General features: G+C 43.5%; 1 protein-coding gene across 1 annotated transcript; it reads left to right on the plus strand.

Annotated features, from left to right (window-relative positions):
• Positions 1 to 576: 576 nt before the first annotated feature.
• LOC103757201 (interferon alpha-2) lies at positions 577 to 951 on the plus strand. The gene has a single exon (XM_008923320.1). It carries the CDS (start codon positions 577 to 579, stop codon positions 949 to 951), a length of 375 nt encoding a protein of 124 aa, XP_008921568.1.
• Positions 952 to 10,551: the final 9,600 nt, after the last annotated feature.

A 10,551-nucleotide genomic window follows, 5' to 3' on the forward strand; every position in this document is an offset into this window, starting at 1 on the left:
ATTTCTCAGCATAAAGCGCAACTGCCTGTTCTAGTAAGAATATGAGGAGATTAAATGCTCTTACCAGATTCTAATCTGCTAATCTGCCCATGTCCTCTGACTCACCAGATTGACTGATTTACTCTATTTTCAATTAAATACAGTCAAAGAAGAAATGAGCAAACCTTTGCAATTGTGTGAAACTGAAATAAACAGTAAACCTTGGCAGGACCACAGTTGATAGAAAGCCCAATTCCTAGAAAATGAGTAATACCCAGCATGTCACACAGAGGAAATAAATTCAGAGATGTGAGAGAGAAGCATGTAAGCAAGACAAGACAACCATGAAACTGCAAGCTTACAGATCTGCAGAAAGGAAAGGAAAATAGTGCTGACCGCTTCATCAGCATGACCATCTCAGTTCAGAGAAGTCTACTGCAAATTTGCATTCTACTGGCATTGTACATCAAAATCTCGCATCCAGTTTGTCTTTTCCAAGGAATCAAAATGAACTACCACAACATGAACTTACTGTGGAAAATGGGTGGTTATTTTTCTCAACAATGTCTCAATGAAACAACTGATTTCAGATTTCCCATGGAGATTACCAAGATCCCACAGAACAGCAGACTGATCATCTATGAGTTCCTCCAACATATCTTCCAACTATTTAGCAAGAATCTTCCTGTTGATGCTTGGAATACAAGCAAGATCGACAAATTCCAAAACGGAATTCATCATCAAATTGAAGAATTGGAGACATGTCTGTCAGAAGAGCAATCAAAACTAAGAAACAACTTTCAAACATGGATCCTAAAAAGCTCTATATACAGCATAAAAAAGTACTTTAAAAGAATCACCAGTTTCCTACAAGATAAGCAATACAGCCACTGTTCCTGGGAAGCAGTTAAAATGGAACTGAGAATGTGTTATATAATTTTTGACAGTCTTATGAAAAAAAAAACTACATAAAGAGGTAAAATCTTCTATGTTTTGTTTCTTTTTAAGAACACAATAATTTTCCCCTTATTGATAGGTTTTCAATTTCCACATTTTAATAATTTTCAAACTGATAACTGGGGCTTGTTTTCAAAAAATATTCAGTTAAACATGTAGAGTACTCAATTGAAGGGGCACTTGGTATCACCACTTCTGTAGAAGATAAGATCTTTAGAAGTGTAAGTGAATATTGCTCCTGTATTCTCTCTTTGCACTATAAAAAAAGGTTTTGCAGTCTTTCCACAGAATAAGACAATAGTTTTACAACCAGAAAAATTTGCACATGGACATTATATATATATAATATATATATATGCACATAAATTTATATACAGATTTACAGTATATTCAATAGCTACAGCACAGATTTTCAGAATATGATAATTCACAATGCTATGTAAAATATTTATCTGTTCTATGTACTTTAAGTTCATAAGTAAACAAGATTAATCTGAAAAGAATTACTATATGGACACAGATGCTAACAAATTTCTTTCATTCCTCTCTCACCTTTCTTCCCTTCATTCAGGATGAAGCAAGCAGTACTTCAGGTTATTGTTTTCATCAGTTTAACTATTACTCAAGATACCCTGAATACTCTGAGTCTCAGTACCACTCTCTATACATCAGAAGACTGGATGAGTTCTGACATGAATATTTTTATCATAAATGAACTGTGTCAAATTTGAATGTAAGAGGAAAAGAGTTAAAATATTTCTGAGACTTCTGGGACTGGGGAAGAAAAAAGGAATTACTCTGAGGAGAAAACATTCGGCGTACTGTTACCATTATCTGAGGACGGAATCTCAACATTTTGCCTGAGAAGTTTCAGGGCTGGACAGCAACTCTGGTCCCATGCCTTTCCTTCACTCAAATGAAACATAGATCTATAAATCCCTTCCCATTTAGCTATTATAATGGAATGGTATTATTATTCCTGGTTCCAGGAACACAACAACAGGATACTTACAACTGCCTAATTTTAGGCATTTAAGTTAGATATTGGGCTAGAGAGATCAGGTTCCCCAGCTTCCCTCTCACGTGCTCCTGTTTTACAGAAGGCGGGAGGCAGGGAATGGGTTTCAGACTCCTGAATATAATTCTACTTTCAATCACCAACATTACAGCTCTGTTCTTAACTGGCTTTTTAGGGAACATATGATCAGATTGGCACACAGGTAATGTTATATTTCCAAAAACCTCGTTAATCAATCTCTGGAATCCGTTTTGTTAATTTAAACACTTTGCAACTATGTTGACACCACAGTGACTTTTGATGGCAGCAAAATATGTTCAAGCACACTTAAATCTGAGTTTATTTTTTTTAACTTGCTGCTTTTAATATATGGTTACTGTGGGGAAGTAACATTGCCTAATTTTGGATATCAAGCTTAAGGAAGCTGATGAACTGAAGCTCACGAACTTGAGGTCTCCCTATGTGTAATGCACCACACAAGACGATGTCGGGTTGCATGTACCTATATCTGTGCTGGATATCCTTCTCTTTGCTCAAATCTCCACTTAGATTCCAGTCTCTGAAAGGCTAAGAATCAGAACAGACTTCAGCAGATACGATTGATGACAACCTTCCATACCCTACCAGATTCTATCAGTTCTTCATAAGATCACACCGTGTTTTGGTTAGGTAATGACAGCACTATGATGAAAAAACCCCCATCCCTGGACAGTGTGGAAGCATTAACTCCCTTCGTCTGCACTTCTGGGGAGGTATTCCATCAATCTAAAGCAGATATGCCTGTTAAGTCATGCATTCTTTACTGTCAATTGTGAATTACATTTCAAAATGCATGGGTTTTTCTGAAGGGGAGAAATAGAGACCTCATTAGGTAATAATTGGGAGTATCCAGGTAAGCTTAACCTACTGATATCAACTAAGCATTTATAGAGAACAAGTGTTTAAGAACTGCCTACGCTAGCTCTCTGCACAAAATCTCTTTTACAAGTTGAAATTAATTGCATCTTACAGAAGAAAAAAGAAGTAATTGTAATAAACACTATTTTCATATTTCTCACATGGAATTCAGTGTTAACCCTCAATGAGGACACATATGCAACTTTCTCTTCCTATGGAAGGAGTTGCACTTTCTGAGACCGAATAAGGTCTTCTACTATTTCAAGTCAAACAACCTTAAATCTTGACTGTTTTTCCTTACACGAGTACTTAGAAATGAAGTACTGCACTTTTCTATGAAAAAAATTTAGACTGCTGTTGTTACATGTAACTATTACAATTAAATTTTTGTAACGTTTGTAACTTTGAGTCATTACTGTGACTGGAGACCCAAAGAAACAAAAGCAGGACTGCACAAGAACACGTCTGCTTTTTCAAGTTTTTTAGTTTGTTAGTTTTGATACCCCTGTGGATAAACACCACTTCAATGTCTACCTTAATGAGGCACTCTAATATCACGCTAGTGAATATAACAACAAAGGCAGGAAAAAAAGACACTAAAATGAGAAAATAAAAATGGTATTCAAAACTCTTAGAATTTTCACAGCGATTCAAACCCACTTAAAATTTCTTTAAAGAAAAAGTGACTATATTTCAATATCCCCTAAGTGGACAACACAGAATAACAGTGAGCAAAACCTCTTCTACTCTTCTTGACTGGTCCAAACTCTTTTAAAAGAGCCTCTCAGTTATTCTGTGTATGACTGACTCATCTTCAGGCATACCTGCAGTTCATTTGTAAGCATTTTTCCTTTAATATATCGATATGCTAATTATGCATCACCGAAGCAGCTTAGTGGAGTAGTAAGGTGATAATTTCTCTGGAAATAAATTTAATTCTACAGTAGTTAGCATTAAAATTCCAGTTATATGTTACTCATTTCAGCTTTCTCTCTCCACCTTATCTGCACAGGCCTACCTAAGCCCCTGGCTCAGAAGAGGCTCACAAGATACTTATCTGTCAAAGGTACTACTGAAGCACCTAATCAATCCCGAGATAATATCCTAAAACAGAAGAATGAAAGTAACATTGTGTTTTGACTATAAAATATTCCATCTGAGATCTGTTTACCGAACTAGTGATAAAGACTGAATATTAAACAAAGTAACATATTTTTCCCTGTAACATTTTTAAACAATTGTTGTTCCAAAGCACTCTGTGATCCCAGTTCTCAGTGCACTTGGACCTCTCTGCTTCTCTGACCCAACAATGCCAAGTACTTTGCTGGCAGTTGATAAAAAAACATTTATCAGCAGAGAAATACCAGCAAAGGAGCTGAAGTGATTTGGTCCAGTCCCAAGTTCCACATCACTCACTAATGCACTCTAAGCAGCACCAGCTACTACCCCAACACACAAGCAGACTGAATAAAATCATCATTCCAAGATACTTGATGACAAGCAACATCACACTATTCTGCACCCACCTCATTTTCTCTTTAGCACTTTCTGGAACTCAGTATTGCTTGACTGTACCTGGTCTACCTTGTATCCCTCTTCTTTCTACCCTACGCCCCTCTTTCAGATGTGCAGGCTCTCTGTTAAAAAAGAACAGTTGCCTCCCTTTTTATTTTTTTGTGCCAGGAATGCTCTTTTCTCTGCCCCATGACATGGAGAAGTACAACTGTCGCAACTGTTGGTCCACTCAGAGGACCAAATCTTGAGTAACATGCTTTGCTGTGGAAAGGGGGGAAACAGGCTCCCCCCCTCTATTTACCACAGCACATCTCCAGTCTGAGATGTCCAGAGGATTTTCTCACAAATATCCTCTGTTATATACAGATTATATCTGTGTTTAAAGTACAGCTAAACGACTTGGAGAACAGAAACACAATCCTGTTGTTTATACAAGAAATCACTGCAATCTAAGCACGGGTGGGAAGGATCCTCAAATACACTTTATACCTGATAATCATCCAGCTAACTTGTTCTTGTTCCACCCTGGTTTAGGACACGCACCTGCATCAATCAGAATATTTTGCTTATGAGAGCTGCCCACAAGTAGCCCCAGAACAGGTTGATTTGCCCATCAAAATGGGAGCAGGAAGGCCCCTACATCTTTAAATGTCAGCTGGTAGTGGTCTTGCCAGAAGAAAGAAAGATGACCTGCAGGGTCAATTAGTTTCAAGTAGGACTCTCCAAGAGCCTATGCCAACCAGTATTGCCCTATGTTTGCACTGCAGCTTTTCTTTTTTAAGCCAACAGCGCACACCTCTAGGGTTTGCTACTCCTTGCACCAGCCATTACTCATTTCTCCATAATAAGCCCTGGGTCAGCCTCTGAGAAACCAGTTGTCAGATCATCACATTTTGATGCTGCAAAGACTTTCAGAAATTTCAAATACTGAGTTTCAACAGTGAACAAGGAGTTTAACACAAACCATTTTTCCTTGAGCAACCTTGCAAACTGAAAGCAAAATCAGCACCCTGAGCCTGGGTCGCCACAACTAATAGATCAGGCAGATCAGGTGCATGACAGGTTTCTCGACAGACTAACTTCGCCCCCAAGATTAAAGGAACTGTGGGAAAATTGACATTTTTAACAAGCTGCGTCTCAGCGTTTGCCACGCCAGAACACAAGCTCCCGGCCCGTGGTGCTGAGCCTCCCATCCCTCTGCTCAGCACGAGTACAGCAGGACCAGCACGCAGGGCTCGGACCTCGCCTCCCTGTGCCAGGGCACGGTGCAGGAGGGCGGCGGGAGCCTCTGCGCCCAGCCTGGGGGCGGCTCGTCCCGCTCGCTCCCGGCTCCCGCCGTGCGGCAACAGGTCCGCAGAGCCCGCCGCTCACAGGCGAGACCGAGCCGACTCCTGAAGCTCTGCGGGGAAGCACGCAGCGACCCACCTCTAGGAGACGGGCTGGGGAGGGGAAGAAGGAGAGCACTTCGGAAAGCGCATCTTCGTGCGGGCTGCGGGCCAGCCGGGGGCTGCTCAGCGCGCTCGCAGGCTCCGTCCCGTCCCTCGCAGGCGCCCACCTGCGCCTCCGGCCGGAAGGCGCGTCCGCCCCGCCCCTCCTGAAGCCGGCGGGGCAGCGGGAGCCTCCCGCGGGGGTGGACAGCGGCGTGCCGAGGCCGCGGCAGGCGGGCGCCTCCCGTGGGGTCGGGAGGAGCTAGGGGAGCGAACGCCGGAGGGACACTTCTCCTCGGACTGAGCGGAAAAGGGAAACGGGCGAATGCCCTCCGCTCCCGGCGGGGAAGTTGTCAGGCGGCGGACCGACCCCTCCCGCTCCGCGAGTGCGCGCCGCCGACCACTGCGCCGCCGTACTCCCACGCTCCGGGCGCCGCGCTGCCCTCCAGGTGCTCGCTCGCAGACAGCCAGGGAAAGGACGCCGCAGTCGGCACGGCTCTCCACCGCGTTCGCGCCAGCCCGCGCGGTGGCGCGGCGCTGCGCGAAGCTTCGCCTGTTGGCCCGGCGCGGCGTGCCCGGCCCGGCGCTGTCCGCCCCGCCCGCCCCGAGGCCCTCCCGGCCCGCGCTCCGCGGCGCAGGGCGGCCTGGCGGCCCGGCGGCGGCGGCGACATGGGGGCAGCTGCCCCTGCCGGGCGCGAACATCGGGCCGGCAAGCGCTCCGCCGCTGCTCCGGGGTGCCGGCCTCCCAGCCCGTGCCACGGCGGCACACTCCCCTGCGGCCACATCCGAGGGGCAACCCCCGTCCCTGCAGAAGCACGGAATGGCCTGAATTGGAACGGACCCACGCGGATCATCGAGTCCAACTCCTGGCCCTGCCCGGGACACTTCCAGTGTGGGGAGACTTTTCCAGTGCTCAGTAACCCTCTGGGTAAAGAACCTTTTCCTGACACCCAACCTAAACGTCCCGTGACTCAGCTTCATGCTGTTTCCTCGGGTCCTGTCACTGGTCACAAGGGTGAAGAGATCTGTACCTGGCCCTCTGCTTCCCCTGGTGAGGATGTTGAAGACCACGATGAGGTCTCCCTTCAGTCTCCTCCAGGATGAACAGACCAACTGACCTCAGCCACTCCTCATGCAGCTTCCCCTGCAGACAATTCACCATTCTCATTGCCCTCCTTTGGACCCTCTCTAATACTTTAATATTTTTCTTATGGTAGCCAAAACTGCACAAAGGACTCAAGGTGAGGCCTCACCAGCACAGAGCAGAGGAGGAGAATCACTTCCCACAAGGAAGAGGCTCAATCCCCCACCATACTGCACAGAGTTTGGGGAAAAACTTCAGTTTAGGCAATAAATATGGAACTTTGACCTAACATGGAGCCTCTGTAACAATAGCAGAAAAACGTCAGCCTCCATGACCCCCTTTCACAGGGCTCCTCACAGACACAGTGAGGATTGTGCCCTCTGCAGCAGTATCCCTGCTCATGTGGTGGTCATCAGCATACACCATGGACCATGGTCCTTTACCTCAGGGTTAGAGGATAAAATAAATAATATTGCTGTTTTATCAGCTAATGGGATTTTTGGTTTATCTAACCCATGGCATTTACAGGAGTAGGCTGATATAAAACCATTTGCGTAGCAATATCTACCTTCACAGTTACATTGATTTGATTATCTCAGTAGGGAAGAAAACCCAACAATAACACACATTGTGCCAGCTGACTATATATATACAGTTTGGGCAAAAAGTCCTTTCTTTTTCATGCCTACAAAGATTTCTTACACCTTCCCATCTGACCCGTCTTTTCACTGACAAACAAAAAAAGGCAGGAGGTGGGAGGGAAGAGAGGGAGTAACAGCAGAGACCCAGTTCACTGCTACCCAACTAAAAATAAAGTGGTTATATGCCAAATTCTCTGTTCTTAAGTAGAAAAATTTTAAACCCAACAGCAATGCTGACTGAGTTTGGGAAATCCTGTTTTCACTGAATGAACAAAATCCAAATCCCCCTGTTTTCAAGTAGCAGAAACCCACAAGGGACCATACACCCTAATGAAGATGCAAGACAAAGAATCATGCAAAATTGAAAGTGTTCTTCCGTGAGCAAGAGCAGCATGGCAAGCAGGGACAATCATCCCTGTGGACTAGTCAGTCTGACCTCTGCAGGAATCACATTGCAGAAGGCATGGGGGAGAGAACTGCCCACTTTACAGGTTTGGACAAGATAGCAGCAAGTCAGCAAGGTTTGTTGAAGACCGGCATGCCTCCTTTCCCTCTGTGAAAGGCAAAGGAAGATGGCATCTTTTCCCTGCTGTGGACCCCAACTGTCCCGTCACAGAAGGGCCCAACTTCTCTTTCCTTTCAAATGGGAGATGAAGGGAGGCAGCAGTTCCCATGTGGCAGAAGAAGAGCAGAACCTCAGCTAGCCTGAGTGAAGGTGAATGTGTAGCCTCTTAAGTGAGAGCTTGGTTTAGGAGCTATTGTCTGCCAAACCAGAGAAGAAAAGGTGAATGGGTAACTAAGAGGCTGCAAGCAGGTTGTGACTGGGGTGGGAGATTGAGTTGCTTGGAAGGAAATACCCTATTGTGACTGATTAACTTTTATTTCTAAATATGTGCAAATAAAGATAATGGAAGTAACCCTTGCACTTTTGCAAACACAGCAAGAACTGTCTGAAAAGCGACCCTTTTTGAAACAACGTTTTAGTTTTAGTGTGTCAGCCAATAGGTGTTTCTCACAAAGCTTTCTGAACAAATAGCAGTAGAAATAATCTTCTTTCTGATAGCTGAATGAACAGGTTTAAGTCATTGGTAGAACTGCTTTGTTATGTCATCACCAATTCCCTGCTTCCAGGCAGTGAGTCAGTTCTTTCTTTTTCCTGAGCTGCAGCCTGGTTTGACACTGACATTACTGTACCCCATATTCCCGTGTACAAAACTGAAGATGATAAAATATATGTACAGAGACTTTGTGGGATCGCACCCCTAAGAAGGAGTAGATAAAAGAAAAGAAAGTGCCATACTCAAAATTTCCTAAAGTATTTGGAAAGACTTAAACACAGTATTAGGACAATGCCAGGTCAAACCCCAGCAACACAGTAAAGCAATTTTCAGTCAAGTTCCCTGTTAGAACGACTGAACAACCAAAACAAGCTACAGTCTTCCCATTATCCCCAAAGGTTTAAATCCCTCTAAATACTCCGTGGAATGATGTTTCAAAAACTCAGCGGGTGTAGTTGACGAGATGCATTTGGTTATATAACCTAAAACAGGGACAGACAGTGCCTTTGAGGACAGCATTTTCTTTTCTGTGATTTATAATAATTAAAGCATATCAAGAACCTGCCAGCTTTGCTTAGGAAGGATTTATTTTTGTGTCAAACTAGAGTCCAGAAAGGACAAATTACAGACACAGTTCTTTTCCTGAACTTCAATCCACAAACCCTTTATTTTCTAACCACCACAAATTACTAGAGTACTTAAAAGCACATCAAGGACAGCTAACTCTCTGTACAGGAAGATGCCTGTCTCTCCCTTCTCTGTAGTCATGGTGTACTCTGGATCATTGCCATGGCCACATTCACCAGTATACTCGATGGAGGTTGCTCCTTTGCTGCTGGGAGAGAAGCCAGAGACTAGGACTGTGAACCCAATCAGTCAGTTTACTTCAGCAGAATTTAACAAGCAATTGATTCAGTCATCTATGGCCTATTATTCTAAGAACATGCAGTGAAGATACTGAAGTCAAGGGTCTTTCCTCTTCCTACTGCACAAAATACACAGTTCAAGGAAAAAAGAAAAAAAAATTGTATCTTCAGATTAATTGTTGTCAGTACAAGCAAAGTGAAATGCAGTTTAATTTGGCATGAAGTGGTTGAGGACTTCTGAATAACTTCCACTGTTTAGAATCCAGAATGGAGAATTATATAGATGGGACAGATCCCATTGGTACAAACAATTTAAATTAGTGGGAACAACCTGTTGTGATGTTCCTCTGTTTGGTGCTGGATGTGCTTAGATGCTCTGAAAGAATCAAGATCTTTGAAGTGGAACTTGCAAGGGTTACTTCCCTGTGGCCCTTCTCATTTTTTGTTTTGTTTTGGGGTTTTGTGCCTGGTAAGACTAAATTCACATTGCTTTCTCCCTAGATCACAAAGTTTATGTACACCTGTTTGTCTTCTCTGACAGAAATTTGCATAGGAACTGCTGGAACATACAATTTTTGAAATTTGTATCTCTTAACTGATTTTACAAAAATGTCTAGCAAAATCAAAGTTGAAGTAGGAACAGTTGGAAGAACACAAACATGTATGAAACCAAGATGCTATCATAAACTCTGTTTTTTTGGGAAAGCAGGGTAAAATTAAAGCCTGCCTCATCCTCTTTCCTTTTTCAAGTGGCCAGCTTATGGTTTTGATTTGAGTCTACAAGAGATTGTCGTGGCTTTGTTAAACCTAACTTCAACTTGGAGATAATTTTTACTCCATTCTACATCAAATTTAACTGATTTCAGCCCTGAATCAGCTGCTCTATCCAGATGGAGATACCAGACTGGCCTCCGCCAGTTGTGATGTCAGCATGGACTTGAGAAGGGCTGGATACACAAGCACAACGCACACAGCAATGGTCAGAAGGCATTTATTACCTCAGCATCCCATCAGCAGTTCCCACGTAGTTTCCTGAGCGAGGTGATGCTTCAGAATTTTTAGGATTTTTAGCTTTTTGTAGATTTTAAGGTAGCTGTGTAATAAATATA

Source organism: Manacus vitellinus, unplaced genomic scaffold (genome assembly GCF_001715985.3).
Source record: "Manacus vitellinus isolate BGI_N305 unplaced genomic scaffold, ASM171598v3 scaffold_9_pilon, whole genome shotgun sequence".
Taxonomy (NCBI): domain Eukaryota; kingdom Metazoa; phylum Chordata; class Aves; order Passeriformes; family Pipridae; genus Manacus; species Manacus vitellinus.

Excerpts from the sequence above, each read along its gene's own strand:
- LOC103757201 (XM_008923320.1), top strand. The coding sequence starts at position 577 with ATGGAGATTACCAAGATCCCACAGAACAGCAGACTGATCATCTATGAG.